General features: G+C 38.9%; 1 protein-coding gene and 2 long non-coding RNA genes across 5 annotated transcripts in view; 2 read left to right on the top strand and 1 right to left on the bottom strand.

Annotated features, from left to right (window-relative positions):
- The window catches only part of cep162 (centrosomal protein 162), a 38413-nt gene that overhangs the window by 5428 nt on the left and 11530 nt on the right, over nucleotides 1-21455 (bottom strand). For both annotated transcript variants that reach the window (XM_053634522.1, XM_053634512.1), the window contains exons 13-22: nucleotides 21185-21383; nucleotides 18970-19121; nucleotides 18665-18856; nucleotides 14509-14646; nucleotides 13997-14109; nucleotides 13457-13562; nucleotides 13155-13281; nucleotides 12731-12894; nucleotides 5318-5422; nucleotides 4587-4832 (exon numbers count right to left, since the gene is read on the bottom strand). In XM_053634522.1, the coding sequence (XP_053490497.1) occupies nucleotides 4587-4832; nucleotides 5318-5422; nucleotides 12731-12894; nucleotides 13155-13281; nucleotides 13457-13562; nucleotides 13997-14109; nucleotides 14509-14646; nucleotides 18665-18856; nucleotides 18970-19121; nucleotides 21185-21383 (1542 nt within the window). The remainder of the gene's footprint in view (nucleotides 1-4586; nucleotides 4833-5317; nucleotides 5423-12730; nucleotides 12895-13154; nucleotides 13282-13456; nucleotides 13563-13996; nucleotides 14110-14508; nucleotides 14647-18664; nucleotides 18857-18969; nucleotides 19122-21184; nucleotides 21384-21455) is intronic.
- LOC128613612 (uncharacterized) lies at nucleotides 2174-3925 on the top strand. The gene is made up of 2 exons (XR_008386909.1): nucleotides 2174-2398; nucleotides 2920-3925. It is a non-coding gene; the product is annotated as an uncharacterized LOC128613612 (long non-coding RNA).
- LOC128613617 (uncharacterized) lies at nucleotides 4789-6154 on the top strand. 2 transcript variants are annotated; one of them, XR_008386911.1, is made up of 4 exons: nucleotides 4789-4906; nucleotides 5236-5558; nucleotides 5804-5868; nucleotides 5973-6154. It is a non-coding gene; the product is annotated as an uncharacterized LOC128613617 (long non-coding RNA). The 2 variants fall into 2 exon arrangements; XR_008386910.1 differs by having other exon boundaries at nucleotides 5236-5868.

The raw sequence follows: 21455 nt of genomic DNA, 5'->3' as shown, positions 1-21455 counted from the left end.
ATTGTGGGATACAGAGGGGGGAAGAAGTGAAACACAGTTGCAGTTTCAAAGTTTCAAATACTTAATTTCTTTTACAAGTGTACTATACCACAAGCCTATATAAAACTTTGAAAGAAATACCAATAGGACGGTGACCTATATAATATGTTAAAAATCTAAATCTAAAATAAAATAAAAGCGGCTGGGTCTCATGCCTGGAGATGGCTCCTGAGATTTGTAAACTAGTGTTTGCCCCTTTAACACAAATTTTTCCCCCCACAAAGCCGACAAATGGCTTCATCCAAATTTATTGGTTCACCTCTCTCGTTCTCTCAAAATCCAAAATGTTCCCAGATCGCCAATGTAACATTTGGTTTCCCAACAAGATCCATCGAAGTGGCAGAACCCAAAGTGAAATCGCAGAACGGATTTTGCCACGCTCAAACAAATCCATGCCAAACTAACAGACAACACCATATAAGGCATTTGATTACGTGTATAATTTGTGTATTAACATAAAATCTCCTGCTATATGGTAGGCTATAAATTCAAATCAACATTGCAACTGTTATTATTATTACACTTGTATACAAAACGTTGTACTTTGTACTTGTCATAGTGCCCACTTCAAGCAGGAACGTGGTGTGTGATGTAACACCACAGCATGTGGCACTCCGCCACCACGGTGGCAAACTACCACTATGGTGGCGGTTACCATGGCCACCATCACAGCCCTACCCCTTTGTCAAACTAGTTAAAAAACTACCAATAGACATTTTTCAACACTTCACTCTTTGGTGGAAGAGCACTTTACACCCCTGTCTGCTTTGAATCACCTAACCTAGTCCTTATATAATACCTTTTTTGCCTTTGATCATTATACAATATATGCAAGGCAGAGTTGGTGAAGCACTGTGAGCCTGATGTGCTGCTATTGTTCCTCTGTTGGGAAGTCATTTCTGCAAATGGTTCTCCAAGTGCTTACTGCACAGTTCCTGTGGAAAATCACTACAGTGAGGAACTATCATTACTGTTAAGATGGGTAGGAATAGCTACGCATGAGGACAGACAGCACACTTACAAAAAACACACCCCATGCAATAAGAGGCAACATGTTTGCCGTTAGCCAGGCTCTGGACATAGGGAAACAGGAGCCAAAGTAAAAGACTGGATGCTTCTCATTTCAACCCCTTAGGGGCATATAACTGCTTAGGCTCAATGACCATGCAAAGCTATGTACAAGTTTTCCTCTCAGGTTGGAGGAGTCCTTAACTCTGAAGGAAAGCTGTAGAAGATTTATAAAAGCTGTATAAGCAACTGACATTGTCCTGCCCTCATAGGAGTTCAAAACAAAACAAAACACACACACACACCATATTGCAGGTCTATGAGTAGTGTGTTTTACATTACTTTTAGCAGTGTTCTATTGGGCTGTGTGCAAGTGAAAATAAGGATAATTGATCATCTGAGTAATTGAATTTCTACCTGAAATGTTCCTTACTGTTGCTGTATACATATAAATACAATGCTGTGCACTGAACACAGATTTCACATGACTACAGTGTTGTCATGGAATCATGGTTGTGTTACAAACTAATGCAAATAATTTTTTTCCTCTATACCCTACTTTTGCCCATGTTTTATTCCATCTCATTATGCTGGCTCCATTTAGCTCAAGATAAAATAAAATAAATGGATATGTGGTCCTGTGTCATGGACAGAGAAGCAATAATATCTATAGTAATGCTCAGGCTACTGTCTGTAGAGTTTCACATGTTCTTCCACTGCATGGGTTTCCTCCAGGTTCTCTGGTTTCCTACCATCATATACATGCCAGGATGTGGACTGGCAACTCTAAATTATCCCTAGGTGTGAATGAATGTGTTCAGATGGTGTCCCGCGATGCACTAGACGGACCTTAAATTTGGGGTTAAATTGAATTGCAAGTGGAAAATATAATTTTGTCTATAATTTTGAAGGTGAGAACGGGCATCCTATATATTTATCAAATAGATACTATGATGGCTTGCATTGTCTATGCATTCTATTGTTCACAATATTGGTTAATAAAAATCTATATTGCCAATTTTTTATTTGGCCATCAAAAATTACTCAAAATAACAAGAGCATTTGAGCTATGCCTCTCCAGAGCAAAATTCTGACTTACACCCTAGCATTTTAATTAAAGTGACTTTATAAACTGGTCCATTTTATCTGTGAGTATACAGTCTATAGTGTCTATACAGTCCATATTGTTAAAATTAATGTTTATGGAGAAGTGCGATACTTTAAGAAAGTGCTCTTCAGAATATTTGTTTCTATGGCAACTGCTTCTGTAAAGTGTTACCATGGTCTGAATCATAACTCCTAGAGTAAACCACATAGGCAGGCTGTTTTTCTCCAACATCTGGCATGAAAGGTTCAGTATACATTTCACTCATACAAAGCTAAAGATAATATAGCAGGACCAGAAAGGTTGAATTTATTCTTGTTTTCTGTCATTAAGGTTCTGTTCTTTAGACCTCTGTGTTGCACATAACAATGGTTCTGTAAACCCTACATGCTGTACTATATAAACATTGCTTTTGAATTTTTCTTAGCAATTTGCATGTCTGCATTTTAAATCCAATTAAAGCTTGTTAAAGGAAGCCGCAACAGTGTTTAAAACTGTTGGATAATTAGAGGGGCCTTTAGCAGCATATGCATGTTCTGTGCATCTACAGTTTATTCATCTGTTTGGGTTTTAACTCAAAACACAATGAAATACAATACTCATGATACACTGTAAAGATTGCAGTCACTCAACACTTTATTAGGAACACTATACTAATATTGGGTAAGGCCTCCCTTTGCTCTCAAAACAGCCTCAATTCTTTGTTGGGAACATTACTTTTAGATTCTGGTTCATGTTGACATGATTGCATTGTGCATTTCCTGCAGATTTTTCAGGTGCACTTTTATGCTGTGGATCTCCCATTCTACCACATCCCTAAGCTGTTCTTGTGGATTCAGATCCGGTGACTGAGAAGGCCACTGAAGAACACTGAACTACTTATGCTCATGAAACCAGTTTGAGAGGACTTTTGCTTTGTGACATAGTGCATGGTGCTGGAAGTAGCCATTAGAAGATGGTAAATTGTGGCCATGAAAGGATGCACATGGTCAGCAACAACACTCAAATAGGCTGTGGCATTCAAGCAATTATTGATTGGTATTAACAGGCCCAAAGTATACCAAGAAAACATTCCCCACACCATTACACCAATTCCTCCAGCCTAGACACAAGGCAGGTTGGGTCCATGGATTCATGCTGTTGGTGCAAAATTCTGATCCTACCATTTGTGTGTCTCAGCAGAAATTGAGATTCATCAGAGCAGGCTACATTTTTCCAGTCTTCACTTGTCTAGTTTTGGTTTGTCTGTGCCCACTGCAGCCTCAGCTTTCTGTTCTAAGCTGACAGACTTGGAGCCCGACGTGGTCTTGTGCTGTCGTAGCCCATCCACCTCAAGGTTCAATGTGTTGTGCATTCTAAGATGTTTTTCTGCTCACTACAACTGTACAGAATGGTTATGTGAGTTGCCGTAGCCTTTCTGTCAGCTCGAACCAGTCTGGACCATTCTCTGTAGACCTCTACTTGTTTCTGTCCACAGAACTGCTGCTCACTGGATGTTTTTTCTTTATTGAACCATTCAGAGTAAACTTTAAGAGATTGTTAGGAGTGAAAATCTCAGTAGATCAGCAGTTAAAGAAATACCCAAACCAAACAATCATGCCTTGATAATTTTTTCCCCCATTCTGATGGTTGATGTGAACATTAACCGGAGCTGCTGGCCCATATCCGCATAATTTTATGCATCGCACTGCTGACGCACAATTGGCTGATTAGATAACTGTATGAATGAACAGGTGTAAAGATGTTCCTAATAAAGTTCTCATGGTGTGTACACTCTTAATATAATCTGGCACATCATTTATAAAACCACTCTCTGGTGAGAGTGGTTTTACTCTTCTGTCACACAGAAGAGTATGAGTTCCTCATATGGACCTAGCAAGTTTTCCCTTGTCACTGTAGATTCTGGCATGCTCATTCCAGATTTGACTTCCTTAGGTTACATCCTTTCCCATTTTAAGTGAAATGGCCTTTTTGGCAGACAGATCATGTTCATGTGTAGTCTGAGTGTTCCTGAGCTCTTGTAGATATAAAAGTGAATAGCCTCAATTTTGCAACTGAAAAGAACAGTTTTAAATGTGTAACAACGTGTAAAAGACTTACTAGTCATGTGTACATGACCTGCTGATATAAGCTTCTCGGCATGCTTGTGTTTTAGGAGTATGTGATTTATCATGCTGCCGATTCCCTTACAGAACAATAACTTGTACCTCTTACACTGTACAAATTTTCTTTTTTTTTGTGCTTTTAGCCACTTAACTTCATCCATCCATACCCAGAAGGAATTTTATGATTTGAGACTCAGCCACAGAAAAACAGTAAAATAACTACCTATTTAGAACTATTGAGAAAAGTAAAAATTGATTTTAGGACAGACAAAATTGGTTTTTATATTTAATTATAAAATTAAAGCAGCTGTCTACTCAGTTATTCCCACCTTGATCCTGTGGAAATGCTGTTCCATGGCTCTGAGTGAGCGTTTGGCTTCCTCATCACGGCCCTCAAGCTCAGCCTCCAGCCTGTGGATGCGCCTTTCCAGCAGGGCAGCAGAATGCGATGGCTGAAGAGCTGCACATGGATGACTTTCTCCTCCCCTTTCTCCACCTGCAGCTGCTGCAGCAAACATCAGTGCCGGCAGAGAGTTTGGGTGCCTACGGCGCAGAATCTCCTCCATTTCTTTCACCTGACAGACATATTTGAAGATATAAGCACTGTGAATGATCTCTCTTCTTGTTACAGGGATTCTTACATACACAGGTGTATATTAAAATTGAATTTGTACCACATAAAATAACTTTGATCACAAAACATGCAAACAAGTATGGCATGTATAGCAAAATATTTAAAACTAATTGTGCTGTAGTCTTTATGGCACAAAAAGTAAATAATAAGCTACGTTTTATACACATCTATTTTCAGGGTGAAATTCAAGGGTAATTATTTAACGTGTAATTATAAAAGTGTGAACACAAGCCAGAGTCTAATTCCTGGTTAGACTGAAGTGGCTTGAAGGTAGTGAAAACTACAGCTCAATTCTTGCAGTGCTTAGAAAAACAAGCCATGTGTGACATGTCCTGAATAAACAGACTCTGCAGAGCGAGACAGCTGACCCACAGGGGAGAGGAAATAAGAGGACACAAGGTACACCTCTGCTGAGTGTGTGTGTACCTGTCGTTCAAGATCCTGAATTCTCTTGGCCTCCGCAGCCCTCTCCTTCACTTTCTTCTGCTGCTGGTTAGCTTGCTTAGCTACCTCCATCTTCAGCCTCTCCACCTTAAAGAAACGTACACAATGCATGCACTTCAATGACTCAACAGCATGGTGGACATAATGATCACACGGACACAACCACAACCTGACAGTGAGGAAATATTACACAAAAATCCTTTTGTGTTTTGCTGGTAACAAGGTGCCACTGTGGAATTTAATAATTTGTAATCATTTTGGTAGTGCACCCTACATACAAAGGATGCCAGTGAAAGAACCACATTGTCTCCTACCTTTTATTTGTACAAAAATGGAAAGGAGGTTGTATGTAATATAGAGTATAATATTAAGTAATACATCTACTTCTGGTGTTAACCTACATATTAACACATGAAAATATGTGTATGATAATATAATATAATATAATATAATATATCCTGTTGAAAGGTCCACTTTCGGTTCAACTTCAACTTTTGGACAGATGGCCTCCCATTATCTTCAAGGACTCTTTGGTATGATGCACAATTCATAGCTGAATCAATGAATACAAGCTGTCCAGTCCCTGAGGCAGCGAAGCAACCCCAAACCATAACATTTCCACCAACGTGCTTCACAGTTAGCATGAAGTGCTTCACCTGAAAAGCTGACTTTGGGCTGCGCCAAACATGTCTGCTGTTACTGTGGCCAAACAACTCTATCTCTGATTCATCAGTCCAAAGCACACTATTCCAAAAGGTCTGGTGTTTGCCTATATGCTCATTAGCAAACTGTAGTCTTGCTTTAATGTTTTTATAGATAGCAAAGACTTTTTCCTGGCACACCTCCCATGCAAATTTGTGCAATCTCTTTCTGATTGTAGAAGCATGCACTTAGACACCAACAGTTGCATGACTTACTAGCAGATCCTGTGATGAAATTTTGGGGTTCTTGGAGACTTTGTTGCGGATCAGATGGTCTGCTCTTGGGCTGGGATGGCCAGTCCTAGACAAATTGGCAGTCGTTTGAAATCTGCACTATTTCCTTACAATGGTATAATGTATTTAAAAATAATTTGGAGATCTTTTTTAATCCCCTGCCAGACTTCAAGGCATCCACAACCTTTTTTTCTGAATTCCTTACAGAATTCTTTAGATCTTGGCTAGAGATCGACTGATAATCTGTTTTACCGATATTTTTGCTGATATTTAAGCATTTTTCCATAATCAGATATTGCTTTTTTTTTTTTAAATAAATCAGTTTCACCGATAAATGGCGACATCTTGTGAGCGTTTTGAGAATTGCGCACAGGATCATCATTGCAGCTGAGGGGAGACATTGTGCACAGGTAAAGTATACTTGCTTTGCTTTAATTAATAAACTTTATTTAACATAACAGCCATTAATGCACAAATGAGATATGTTACATAAAATGCTTGATATGTAGTTTAAGCAGCTTGGCACTAAGAAAAAGAGATGAACTCACGGAGTCACGTAATCTGTCATGTCATGCCCCAAAGACGTAACTTTACATGAATTAAATAAAACAGCCTTGGATGAGTGCATGCTGGATTTAATTCTGTCTCTTTTAACAAGATCCACTTGTTTAAAACTCACTAGATTCTATTAACATTGTAAATATAACCTTTAATTCCGCTAATAAGCATCTAAATAATTACAGGTCTGTGCAAATTATTTATCTCCGCAAGTGATCGCAGTCTGAGTTTAGTTCTGCGTAAACACAGATAAAAAGCGCTCTGTCAGTAGGTATTTCATAATCTACAGTGACAAAAACATTAATAATAAATTCTGATAATATACCAGTTGAGATGGACACGGTAATTGCAACGATATATACGCTGTTTTGTTTGTCACTTTCCATGACAATGTTTACTTATTCTAGCGAAATAGGTGTCTTCACTCTTTAGTCTAAGCAGCACAAACCTTTTAAAACTGTAGTTTAAAATGAAGGATTACATTTATGCAAAGTTGACAGACTTCCCTGTCATTTATGGTCTCCATTTGAAAACATTAGACTTCCTAAATTTATTTTGCCTATTGTTAATATTTTAAGTAAAAATATGTTTTTATTTTTGTAATATGCAGATGAAATTTAACATGAAAGACCATGACAACCATGGAAATTGTTCAACCATGAGGGTTACAAATATGACTTAACACATAGGCCAAATTGCCTTAGTCATCCATAACAATGGGTTAGACCAAGGAATATAGCGGTGATGGGTGGCAAAAGGTCGTTTAGCTTCACAAAATGGGAAGTAGCTATAAGAATATAACAAAAGCATTGAAAATGCCCATTTCCACCCAAGGTTATAATCGTAAACGAAAACGAACAAAATAACGAAAACTAGTTGTGAAAAAACATTGTCGTTAACTGAAATCGAAATAAAAACGAGGCAAATTTTCAGTTTTCCTCTTTGTCAATGTCTTTCATAGAGCAAATATCTTTCAGAGAGGACATTTCCGACTGGGAACCAAGAAATTACAACATTCCATGTCAAATTGAACACAGCATAGTCCATGCTCCTCGCCTGTCATCATGGCGGTACCGACAGTCGGAAGAAAGCGGCGGAGTCCTATTTGGGATTACTTTGAATATGACTGTGTGTCAGATAAAAGCAAGTGCCTTGCAGTGGAAGGTGGTGAAATATGTGGACAATTTATTAAAGGGAAAAATCTCATGAATTTGAAAGTACATTTGGGAAGCGCGCACAAGGAGGCTAACCTAGCTTACCTTAATAAGGTAAAGGAGAATGCCAAGCCCCCCTCCCCCGAAACAGAAGCTAACCCCGGTACAGGGCTAGGCAGCACGATGGAGACTACTGTAGGACAGAGAACACTACAGCAGTCAACAGCCTTATTGGGGCTAAGATGGATACGGCAAAGCAAAAATTAAAAGAGATCATTAAGGATGCAAGGAAGCTGACCCTATGTGTAGATGGGTGGAGCAATAGAGGATTAACAGCATCTTTCATGGGTGTGTCAGCTTGTTTTTTATCATCCGTCCGGATGCCAGGTTCACAATGCTCTGCTTAACCTGCACCAATTGGAGCACACACACACACACAGGGGAGTCCATTGATCAGACATTAGATGCATGGAGTATAGGAGAAGACAAGGTGCTGCTCATTGTGACAGATAACGGCTCCAACATCATCAAGGCTGTGCGGCTGCTCAGGGATTAAAAGCGAGAGCAGAGCCGTGAGTCAGATATGTACATTTTATGTACTGGTGTTATAGGTGAATACAATTCATATATACAATGATATACAATTCTAAAATTGTATGATGTTTTTGTTGAGTTTTTATTACACAATACGTTTTTTGGCCTTGACAAATAACCCATATTACAAAAAGACTAAAACTAACACTAAAACTAATAAAAACTAAGCATTTTCAAAAAAATAGAAACTAAACTAAACTAGCAAACCCACTTTAAAAACTAATTAAAACTAAACTAAATATGAAAACAAAGTCAAAACAAAATAAAAACTAATGAAAAATGCAAAACTATAATAACCTTGTTTCCACCACCAAGGCAATAATTAAGAAGTTCCAGACAACTGGAAATGTTATGAATCAACCTAGAATTGGATGCATGTCTATATTGTCTCAACGCACTATGAAGAGGATGGTTCGAGTGGCCAAAAAATCTCCAAGGATTACAGCTGGAGAATTGCAGAAGTTAGGTGTGTTTGAGGTCAGAAAATCTCCAAAACTACAATCCAAAGTCACCTACATCACCACAAGTTGTTTGGAAGGGTTTCAAGAAAAAAGCCTCTACTCTCATCCAAAAACAAACTCAAGCGTCTTCAGTTTGCCAGACACTATGGGAACTTCAAATGGGATCGGGTTCTATGGTCAGATGAAACCAAAATAGAGCTTTTTGGCAATAAATACCAGAGGTATTTGGCACACACAGAGAGGTAGCCATATGGAAAAGTACCGCATACCCACGGTTAAATATGGTGGTGGCTCTTTAATGTTTTGGGGCTGTTTTTCTGCCAGAGGACTTGGACATTTTGTTAGGATAAATGGCATCATGGACTCTATCAAATATCAACAGATATATTATGAAAACCTGAATGCCTCTGCCAGAAAGCTTAAAATGGGGCATGGTTGGATCTTCCAGCAGGACAATGATCCAAAACATGCATCAAAATCAACACAAAAATGCTTTACTGACCACAAACTCAAGGTCCTGCCATGGCCATCCCAGTCCCCTGCCTTGGCCATCCCAGTCCCCTGCCTTGAAACCCATAGAAAACATGTGGGGTGAACTGAAGAGGAGAGTCCACCAGCGTGGAACTCGAAATGTGAAGGATCTGGACAGATTCTGTATGGAGGAATGGTCTCAGATTCCTTGCCATGTATTCTCCAACCTCATCAGGCATTATAGGAGAAGGCTCAGAGCTGTCATCTTGGCAAAGGGAGGTAGCACAAAGTATTGACTGAAAGGGTGCCAATAATTGTTGCACACCTACAGTGCTTTGCAAAAGTCTTAGGCACATACAAAGAAATGCTGTACAGCAAAGATAGCTTCAAAAATAATGAAATAAAATGTCTCTCCATTTAAGTTTATTTATCATTCTTTTAATGCCATGCCAGCATCAGTGGCTATTTTCATGGCCAGATCAAGGTGGGTAAAGCAGGGCATTCCAGTAATTCTTACAGCATTACAATAATAAAATCTTACACCATTTCAGCAGTGTTAACAACAGCATCTATAGGAGGTCTGATCATTTCTGGATTCAAAGGGGAAATTAAGAAATTGTCTTTCATTTATAACAGGGTTGATTTTGTTTAGTTTGTTATGAATGCACTGGTCCCATTCCATTTGCCTCTTTCTTGAGATGTATGAGTTTATTATTGGTTTAAGGTCTGATGGTGGAATTTGACAATCTGTAATTCTCATTTTGAGGGCTTCCTTAGCAGCAATGTCTGCTTATTTGTTGCCAGACAGCCTCATATGGCCTGGTATCCAGCAAAAAAGAACGTTGAAATTTTGTCTCTGTAAAGAATCCACTTTAGCTAGCAATTTATGCTGGCAATTATGGGATGTTCAGTCTTTAAGGATTCGAGTGCTTGGAGGGAAGATTTTGAGTATGTACAGAATAAAAAGTGCCTCTCTATTTGCTCTAGGGCTAGGAGCAAAGCACGGGCCTCAGCTGTGAAAATTAAGCTTTGTCTAGGAATACAAACACCGAGTTTGTCCAAATGCTACTGCTGCAGACACACTATTGTCCCTCTTAGATTTGTCTGTATATACGGGTTTATGAAGTGGGAAATGGCATCTTATGTCTAAGAATTGTTGTTTATATTCATTTGGGTGGGTCACCGTCTTCTTATGCATTTTTTCATTTCATGCAAATCTTTTAAGATGCCGTATCTCCAGGTTGCATCATAACCCTTTTCAAGTCAAAGCAAACGGCTACGGTGTGCTCTTTTTTTGATAAAACCATTCAGTATAAATGTTTCCAGTCTTATAAGGTGGCTCAAGGTGCTTTTTCCTCATCTGAAACCACATTGGTAGTTGCTGATCCTATGGTCGGTCTCCACTATCCACACAAGATGATTATTTACCATTTTTTCCCCATGGATTTACAGAGGCAGCTAGTCAGAGATATAGGGCGATAATTCTTTGGGTCTGTAGACCAGATCTTTGCCTGGTTTGGGTATAGGTATGATTATTGCCTCTTTCCAGTAGGATGGTATGTCTCCTGACTTCCAAATGGTGTTGATGCTGTCCAAGAGGATCGATAACATCCTTTTGGTAAGTGTTTTAAAAACTAGCAATTAATTTTGTGCAGTCCAACAGCAGTATCATTAGGGCAGTTTATGGCTTTTAAGAGTTCCTCCATTGTAAAAGGCTGGTTATATGGTTCAATGTTATCTGTAAGGAAGTTAAGAAGGATTTGTTCCTGTTGTGCCCATATCATTTGGAACTCAGGGCAGCAGTTCTCCACTGAAGAATTTCTCTCAAATGTCTCTGCTACTTAGCAGAGAGCCTTTGATTCTTGATGTGTTGTATTTGGGTTCTGCCTTCCTTGCCCTTCACCTTTGGATCATGTCCCATATTTTCTTTGTTGGTGTCTGTGAGCTTAGACTTGAAACACATCTTTCCCAGCTCTGTCTCTCTGCTTCAATAATAATTTTTTGTACTTTTCCTCTGCTGATTTTCAATCTGATTAGATTTTCCTTTGTGGGATGTTTATTAAAAGTCCTTTCTCTCTTTTTCCTATATTCAATAGCTTTTTTTGCAATTTTTGTCAAACCATGGGTTAGTTCTACAATGTTGCTTTGTTGATGAGCATCTTGCAGAACCAGCCACGGTTCTTCTGGAGACTTTGACTGTTGCACGTGCTTATTTTTGCAGCAAAATCCAGCAGCCATTATTATGGTTTTTGTCTGAAAAGTGTCTCTTACCACTTAATATGTTGGTTTCTTTACTGACATACAAACATTTTTCTGTGACGTTTAATGTTGTGCTGGAAAACTGATGTTTGGGAATCTAAAATGTTTTTGTACTGACCCGATAATGTAGAAGTCATAAAATAAAAATCAGTATTGGGCACCATACATACACATATTTGTTTCCACTTGAATGTTGTTGGTTGCTATATTGGTATTAAAGGGAAAAAAGGTCCGACATGCTATTTTAAGAGTGGTGTGTATATGTTTTTGATATTTTGACAACAGAGTCAATCAAGGGGTCAAGCTTCATGACCATCGAGGATATTCACATGGAAACATGCACTAATAAGGCAAACAGTATCAGGACAATATTAGACACCCCTGTCTGTTTGTTTTGCTGTCTATTGTTGCTTGATGCCCTATGTGAATGTTGCACTGTGTCCTGGAGGAACCACATTTTGTTCTTCACTCAACACACTGCGGTGAGTATCAGTGATTGCTGATAATCCAGAAAACATTTAATATGCTAAAAATTAATAGACTTCAATTATGGTCCTTCAAAAGACTCACAAAACTGCTAATGTGGTTCAGGCAGAATTGGACTTTAACATCCCTGGTATAAAGGGTAAGGATCTATGGCCTATGGGGTCGAGTATCATTAGCGGCCTCATTAACTAATTATCTATATGGATGGCATGGAAATAAAAGAGCAAGATTGTTACAGCTACATGATGTAGATGAGCATTTGATTAGAAGCAATTAAGGATGTAATTTAGTCCAACTACCATTGGTCAACTGCTGCTTAGGGGAGGGATTTAGCAAAGGGTCACAGGGTCATGTGATCTCAACAAGATTAAAGAAGGTGTGAATCATCAAGAGCTGTTTACATACCAGGTAAACTAATGAATTCCCTCAGATGACTGGGAGAAGGTCAACACAATTATATCAAGATTACCATCTCACCTGCTCAGTTAGTCTCTGTGTCTCTGCATTGGCTGATCGAAGTCTGGCTGCATCTTTGTCCAGCAGCTCCTGATTCTCAGCATACCACTGCAGTCTCTTCTTCAGTGCAGCCACCTCCTCCTTATGTCTTTCCTCCAGCAGCTTCAACTCAAACCCTTTATCACCTAAAACACACAACCATAGGCTCACACTGGAAAATGCCACATAATTCACCAAAAATAAACATGCAGTTTTAACTTCATGTAGAATGTTTGCAGATCTTATTTAATTCTGTGTCATCTCATGTGGTTAGTGTGTTGTTTTATGTAGCGCCATGGTCCTAGAGGAATGTTGTTTCGTTTCACTATGTACTGTACCAACTGTATATGGTTGAAATGACAATAAAACCACTTGAACATGAAACACCCACACCAGCCTGATGTACCTGAGGTAGAGATCACTTGTGCTTTTGCCAAATCCCTTTCTTTTTTCATCATCTGCAAGTCCACCTGCAGAGCCTGCTTCTCTTGCTTCAACCTGCGGGTTTCTTCCTGCAGCTGCGATTCCCTTCTCTGTACACACACACACACACACACACACACACACACACAAGCTCCACATTTATACATTTACATTTATTCACTTAGCAGATGCTTTTATCCAAAACGACTTACAAATGAGGAAATACAAGCTCTAAAACAAAACCAGCCATTTATTAAACATAACAATTAAATCTAAGCAAATTACCTGTGCAGCATGCACCTCAAACAATAGTTCAGTAACACTGCATCCATGGACATCAGTGCCTGTATTTCTCACTGTCTTTGGCATACTGCTCTTATTTAACTGTTCCCTATAAGATATTAAATATTAGATGTTAAGGCAGATTATAATGAGATAAATTCTTATTAATTAGAACCTGCATGGTATTCCAGAGTCCTGTATCACACTTACTATATAATACTAAAACTACATATAAAATATTACAAATAAAACTGTACTGGCATGATCTACATTTCAGATGCCCTCATAAACTGGCCACCCTAGAGGTGTAAAACTTATACATACTTCAGTCTCTAAGATCAACTGTTGTAAAAAAACAAACTTCTATTTCTCACCCTAACCCTAATGCGAATACTGCCTTCACATATGTTGCAGAAATCTAGATTTAAATTCAAAACACGCACAAATAAAGTCAGACTACAATTCACCTGTAGGCTTGCATCCTGTGACTGATGTTATGGGACATAACTTTAAAAGAAAGAATGCCCTGGTGGCATGACTCACATAGCGATAGCTAATTCAGAGAGCAGTCTCTGATTCTCAACAAACATGGCCTCTTCATTTTGTTTACTTTGTGCCTGGAGGGCCTTCATCTGCAGGTACAATTTTTCATTCTCCTGCAAAATCAAAATCATTTAAACCAGTCAAGAGTTTACAATGTCAACAAAATGAAGTTGAACAATCAATCAGATACAAGGAAGAGAACATTACATGCTGAACTTATGCTGAGGCATATAACGCACATGAAAGAAACTACACAAAGCACAAATTTGCCGCATTAAAGCCACAGGTTCAAATTAGACATGTTGTATTCATTATAAAGACTAGTGTTAAGTGTATTCAGTGGCATATACTTTCCTCCCAAAAACTACCAAATTATCTTCACCTGGATGATTTTCAAGAAGTTAAATTACTGTATGTACTAAACCCACCCACACAGTCCATTATGCTGTAATTTAAACCAAATGTGCACCAGGTGCAGAACTCTTCGAGCCCCAGCAGAGAGAGAAACTTACCAGATGGTAGCCTTGAATTAGAGTCTCCTGCTCCTTCATTTCTTTCTCGATCAGTCTCAGTTTCTCCTCTCTTCCTGGGTCTGAGGACTCAGCAAAATTCCATCTCTGCTTCTTGTTTGCCTCTTCTGCACTGTGCAACTGAAGGTCAAACACTGTATGACGCACATTATACTCATTCATATAAAACAAGCTCTTTAAACAGCATTAATAAACGTGAGATCAATATTGCACAAAATGTTTCTATGAGCTTATTGAGCTACGCCCCCTTTGTAAACTCTCTTCTGTAAACTGCAACTATTTTAGCTGCCCGAACCTCTAGTTGGAGTGGGGACATTGCTGTTTTCAAGGATTCGTTCATATGCAGGCTTGTACCAGTTGATGTTTATGCCAGTTTTGAACTTTAATTGTGTAAAGTTGAACTACCTAGCCCTTTCCTCTGTGCACTTATTTACAGACCACCTAAATCAAAGAAGGAATGTAGAAAGGTAGAAAGAAAATGGAAAAAGATAAACTAGAAGTATCATACCAACTCTTACAAAATAGCCTGTCTGAATACCAGGAAGCTGTTTCTTTGCAAAGGTCCAAATACCGCTTTAACTTAATAAAAAAAAATCCCATAGTCCAAAGTTTTTGTTCTCCACTTTAAACTCTGTGCTAAACCCTCTCATAGCAGCAAGCCCTGATCCAAGTTCGGAGTCTTGTGAGAAATTTTGTAGCACCTTTATAAATAAAAATCACTGGTATCAGATCACAAATTGCACCTGTTTCAGGTCAAAGTTTATACGTTTCTTCTCTTTCATACATTGTTCTTCTCGGTTTCCTACATTTCAGCCCATATCTCTTTTGATCTGTTAGACATTATCACTCATATTAAACCAACCACATGCTCTAACCATATGCTATTCCTACTAAGTTGTACAAAGACGTACTGGACACTGTTTCTCCTAGTGTACCCTCAATCATTAATAACTGCCTAGAAAGCAGTACTGTTCCATCTTGCTTTAAACATGCCATAATCCAACCACTGCTTAAAAAACCCAAAACCTTGACCCCCACTGATCCCAAAAATTACAGACCTATCTCAAAATTGCCATTTTTATCAAAAGGTTTTGGAGAAAGTCGTACTCTCAGCTTTTCCCCTTACTTAGTAATGATGACCCTTCAATCGGGTTTTAGAGCTAAACACAGTACAGAATCTGCCCTCCTAAAAGTAGCGAATGACCTTTAATTAACTGTAGATTCTAGAAACTCTGCCATCCTTGTACTGTTGCACTTAAGCACTGCTTTTGACATCACTGACCACCATATCCTCCTAAATAGATTCAAATAAGAGCTCGGCATCCAAGATGCTGCACTAGACTGGTTTCTATCATATCTTACATATAGGAGTTTTTCGGTGGAAATTGGAGCATACTCATCAGCCACAGTCCCCATTACTTGTGGAGTGCCACAAGGCTACATTCTGGGTCCAATTTTATTTTCTTTATATTTGCTCCCTCTTCGCTCCATTTTTTGAGCGTTACAAGGTTTTCTACCATTGTTATGCGGACGATACACAGTTTTACCTGCCATAAAAAAAAAAAAAGTTGACTCCTCTTTTAGACTGTCTAAGGCATTGGTTTTCAAAGTGGGGGCCAGGGGGCGCCCGGGGGGCCTCAACAATTTGGTGTGAAAAATAAATACTCACTCTCAGACAACCACACACACACAATCAATTCCTAATGTAATGTAAAGATGTAAGATGTAATTATTATTAATAAAAAAGGGGGATATATTCAGAAGTCTGTATTTTTAATGTGTTTTAAAGACATCTTGCAAAAGGGGGGGCTCAGTCAAATGTTAATGCCATTTGGGGGGTCTTGCCCTGGAAAAGTTTGGGAACCCCTGGTCTAAGGGGCTTAAAAGACTGGATGGGTGAAAATATCCTGCAGTTAAATGAGAAAAAGACCGAAGCAATCCTGTTTGGTCCTTCACGTTTGATAGGAAGTCTTAGCTGTAGTCTGGGCCCCCTACAAGACAACACTCTTACCCAGGTCAAAAACTTGGGGGTGATCTTCGACACGGATTTAAAATCTCCCAAGACCTTCGCAACCTTATTGTTGCAAAACATATTGATTGAATCGGATACAGGCGTATTTCAAAACTTCTGAATCCTCCAGTAAGCACCATTGGGGCCATTATCTGCAAGTGAAAGCAACATCACACCATCATCAACCGGCCATGCACATGAGCTTCTCGCAAGATTTCTGACCAGGGAGTCAGAAGAATAGTCAGAAGAGTAGCCATCGTCACAGAGAAAACAATAGGCGATGCATTCCACTGGTCACGATCACCCTGCAAGACTCCATTACTAAAGAAAAGGCATGTCGAGGCTCATTTAAAGTTTGCTACAACTCATTTGGACAAGCCTATGAAATACTGGGAGAGTGTAGTGGGTCAGATGAGAGCAAAACTGAACATTCAGGCTGTCATACTACACACCATGTTTGGAGAAGAAATGGCACTGCACATAACCCTTAAAACACTATACCAACAGTGAAGTTTGGAGGTTGAAGCATCATGGTGTGGGGCTGTTTTTCCATCACATGGTACTGGCAGACTTCATATAATTGAAGGAACGATGAAGAGAGACTTTTACCGAGAGATTCTTGAGAAGAATCTGCTGCCATCCACCAGGACAAAGATGATGAGATGTGGGTGGACCTTCCAGCAGGACAACGATCCAAAGCATAGAGCAATGGAAACTCTCAGTTGGTTTCAGCGAAAAAAAAAATCTAAAGTGTTAGAGTGACCCAGTCAATCAGCTGACTTGAATCCAAATGAACAAGATTTAAAGACAATATGTTTAGAAGAATGGGCCAAAATCACACCAGAATTCTGCAACGGATTAATTTCTTACATACAGGAAGCGTCTTGAAGCTGTCATTACAAACAAAGGCTTCTCCAATAAGTATTAAATAAATTTCAGTTAGTGTGTTCAATAGTTTTTTCCTGTGTCATTCCTCTTACATACACACAATTTCATTTATGGACTTTAATGTTTGGATCTCTTCATATGCGGGGGTTCTTGAGTTAATACCAAAGTCTGGTGAAAATTTCATGTGAATAGCCTCATTGGAAATATATTTACTGAAAAAATGTTGACACGTTCGATACTTATTTCCTCCACGGTACATAACATTTATGTACATATGTTTTGTTTTTACCACATGGGACACTCCAGGCAATTAGCAGTTTCTCTGAAGCATTGACAAGCTGCTTTTTTCAGCCTCATTAATTTCAAGAAAATTATGATGCATCATTCTTTTAATTAATAAAAAATGTCATTGTTGGCAAATTGCTGTGGAAAGAGGAAGAACAAACTTCGAGAAGTGCTGTTAAAAAAAAGTAATGAACTTTAGAGCATGCTCTGTTTTGTCCTTGCTTAGTACAGTGTAGCAGTCATATATCAGACTTAATCTGTCTCACTACCTTTCAGCCTGCCAGACAAACTCATGAAGAGCTGAGAATCAGAGACTGAAGATAAATAAAAAAATCTTTCAGGCTTGATCACCCAATCAGGGCTGTAACAGGGGCTGTGTTCTGTAGAGAGGTCATGATCTAGATGAACAGACACACTAAAAGCTTTGTGTTGCCTTATCTTGGAAAACACTATCAGGAAGAAAAGGCTACAGCTCATTCACTGTCCCAAATACACCCGCAATTTGAACACCATGGCAACCACTGGAACAAATGCAGACCTTATTACGACCTTTCTTTTAAAACATCAGAGATAATGAAAAGCCTGCTGAAAATGTGTGTGAGAGAATTTTTGATGCACTCCAAGTTGAGGCTATTCTTTCTGGGTTTGCTAAAGATAATTCCTACTGACTAAATATGAGACTGAAGGAGGATCTAATGACCGTTCATTACACTGTTGTTATAAAAACAGGTCTTGAAAATTCTTTACAAGCCACCTCTGCAGAGAAATGTTTGTCTGCAACAGCTAAAATGACCAAAATTGACATGGTCAGGAACCATAACCATAGTTTAGGTGCCTCCCTGTGGTTTAAGAAAGCCAGTATATTGACAACATGACTGAAAACAATTTACTGCAAAGTACCTATAAACAACTGATTCAAATTGAGACCTCAAAATCCATTAATGAATTATTAACCTTGCTCTGCAACATGTAATTCTCCTGTTTGAGAGTGCTGATCTCATTGCTGTGCTCCTGCTGGAGCTGCTTCTCTCTGAGGAGAAATTCTCTCTCTTTCTGAGCCAGCTGCAGACGTATACGCTCCAGTGAGGTATACTCCAATGGAAGGTCATGGCCTCTGGCTGCAACTCCCTCTTTCTCCATCTCCCTCTATCATAAGTGATGCATAAGGGACAACAGACAAATGAAATTAGTAACACTGATGGGACAAAGATTTAATAAAAGTCTACACAAGCAGAGTGATACAGCAGCTGTGTACTCACTTTTCTGTGTTTTGCTTGCTGTGTTTTGCTGTCTGACTGGTCAGGACAGCCAGTGTTTGGACCATCTACTTCCATTCGGTGTTGTAAAAAAGCAGCAATGGACTGGATTGAAGCAACAAGTTCATTGCTTACTTTAAAGCTGGAGTCTGGACCTACAGAGAGACATGCAGCATACTATATGTTTAAAAAAAAAAAAAAAAAAAGAAAAAGAAAAGTAAAAATACCCCAAACTGCATATCAGCAAAGCTTTGTTGCTTTGCAATATTTCTGAACTTTGGCCAAATTCTGACTTGAATCTGATTCTGAATTTTTGACAACTAGTGGTTTAACTTCAGGTTTACAATGTGCAAGAATTTTATCACCTAAAATACACTGAAATAGTAGATGTAGTAAAGAACCCAGACATTTGCCACTTAACGCACAAGTTGCCGCTTTATCTGATGTATAGAGCATTTAATTCACAGTACATTATATAGTTGCAGGTGGCCTGCAGGCTAAATATGACCCCCTGTCTCAATTTTAATTTCACAGCCATATCGCCTAACCTTTACATCAGATGTGTCACAGTGTATAGCATCATCCTTCCATTTCACCTATCACCAGTACACACAACAGTGTCTGCAAAACCTGATAGATGGGGTTATGTGTAAAGTGTGGCATTCCAATGCATTTTTATGTACATACATAGAGACTGAGTGTAAAAGAAACGCAACAGGCAATGTGTCTCACAGAGGCACTGTGGTTTGAAATGCTGGTTAAAGTGAAAAGGATCGGCAGCATGTGGTGAATCTAAAAATGCTTTCGAAACATGACCGGTCTTAACTGGCCAACAATATAATGATTGACTCCAAAGGCCAAAATGCAGTAACTAGTTTGGAGACCTATAAAACATTGAAAAAAAGAAATTGGAGAACAAAGAACACAGGTGGGAGACTGAGGAGATGTAACCCATGTTATTAGAGATGATAAGCCCATGTGATTTCTTATTTCCTGCTATAGACCAGACCAGAGCACTATCTATGTGAGAAAAGCAAACTATCTGAAGCTGAAAAAAGTGGAAAAAGAGGAAAAAGAGGAAAAAGCGGGATAATCGATAAGAGCCATTGCAGAAGCATTGGGCATAGTCAATACAACAATGTGGAATTTCCTGAAAAAGAAAGAAACCATTGGTAGACATTGAACAGGTCGGCCAAGGAAAACAACAACAGCTGATGCCAGAAATATTGTGAGAGCTGTGAAGAAAACCCCTAAAACAAGAGTCACTGACATCAACAACCTCCACAGGGCAGGGGTGTAGACATCACAAGATTTAGAGAGCAGAAACATAGAGGCCATACCACAAGATTAACCTCTACCAAAGTGATGGAAAGGCCAAAGTGTGGAGAAAGAATGGATCTGCTAATGATCCAAATCATACAAGCTAATGGCTCAAGCACAGTGGAGGTATGCCACAGCTTGGGCTTGCATAACTGCTTCTGGAACATGCTCACTAATCGTTATTAATGAAGCAGCTCATGATGGTAGCAGGAGAATAAATTCTGAAGTCTACAGAAACATTGCTTGCCAATTTACAGAGAAATTAATCCAGTCTAATGAATTTGAATGAAATTCCAAATGAATTTGGAGCAAGACAATGATCCAAAAAGCACTGCTAACACAACAAAAGCACTTAATCAGGGGGCAAAAGTGGAAGGTTTTAGACGGTCAATCACCAGATCCAAATCACCTAATCCAATTGAGCAACATTTCACCTCCTGAAGAGAAGACTGAAGGGAGAAAATCCCTAAAACACACAACAACTCAAAGAAGCTGCGGTATAAGCCTGGAAAAAAAAAAAGGATTGCAACAGTTTGGTGATGTCAGTGGGTCACCAGGGGATATGCAACCAAATATTAAGTGATACTTGCTTCAATTTACTTTACTATCTGTTTCAATACTTCTGCTCACCTAAAAATTAGGTGTTCTGCCACCAAATGTGCCATGTTTCAAGTTGTTTAACACATCTAAATACATGTAACTATCAGGAAATGAAAGCTGAAATTCTGATCTATCATCTTATTTTCATCTTTTGATTTCAAACCCAAAAACAAAAAAAAAATGCCCATGCCATACCAATACTTTCAGAGGGGACTGTAAATACAATATAAATACTGGAACCTAAAAATTATTTGTATGAACATATGAATATATGAATATTGAGCAGAGGGGTTAATACCTTTGACAGTACGTGTTTGACTAAGAGAAGACATCCTTGTGGAGGGCTGGTTTCGAGTCTTTCTTTGTGTCAGTGGAGATGGAGGTTTAGCTAAACTGTTGGGCCTGCTTGGCACAGAGGCTTTGGGTAATGGCTTGACGTCAGCTTTCTTATTCCTCATAGATGGGAGTGAAGCTTTTCCAGAGGCAGCTGAATGAACCTGCATGAAAAGTTAATAAAAATGCAGTTATTATTACAATCACAGGAATGCAGGAGCATATGAAGAGGGAAA

The sequence above is a fragment of the Ictalurus furcatus genome, chromosome 1 (genome assembly GCF_023375685.1).
Source record: "Ictalurus furcatus strain D&B chromosome 1, Billie_1.0, whole genome shotgun sequence".
Taxonomy (NCBI): domain Eukaryota; kingdom Metazoa; phylum Chordata; class Actinopteri; order Siluriformes; family Ictaluridae; genus Ictalurus; species Ictalurus furcatus.
The sequence above is the reverse complement of the archived record's forward strand: the minus strand, read 5'-3'. Positions and strand labels throughout refer to the sequence as shown.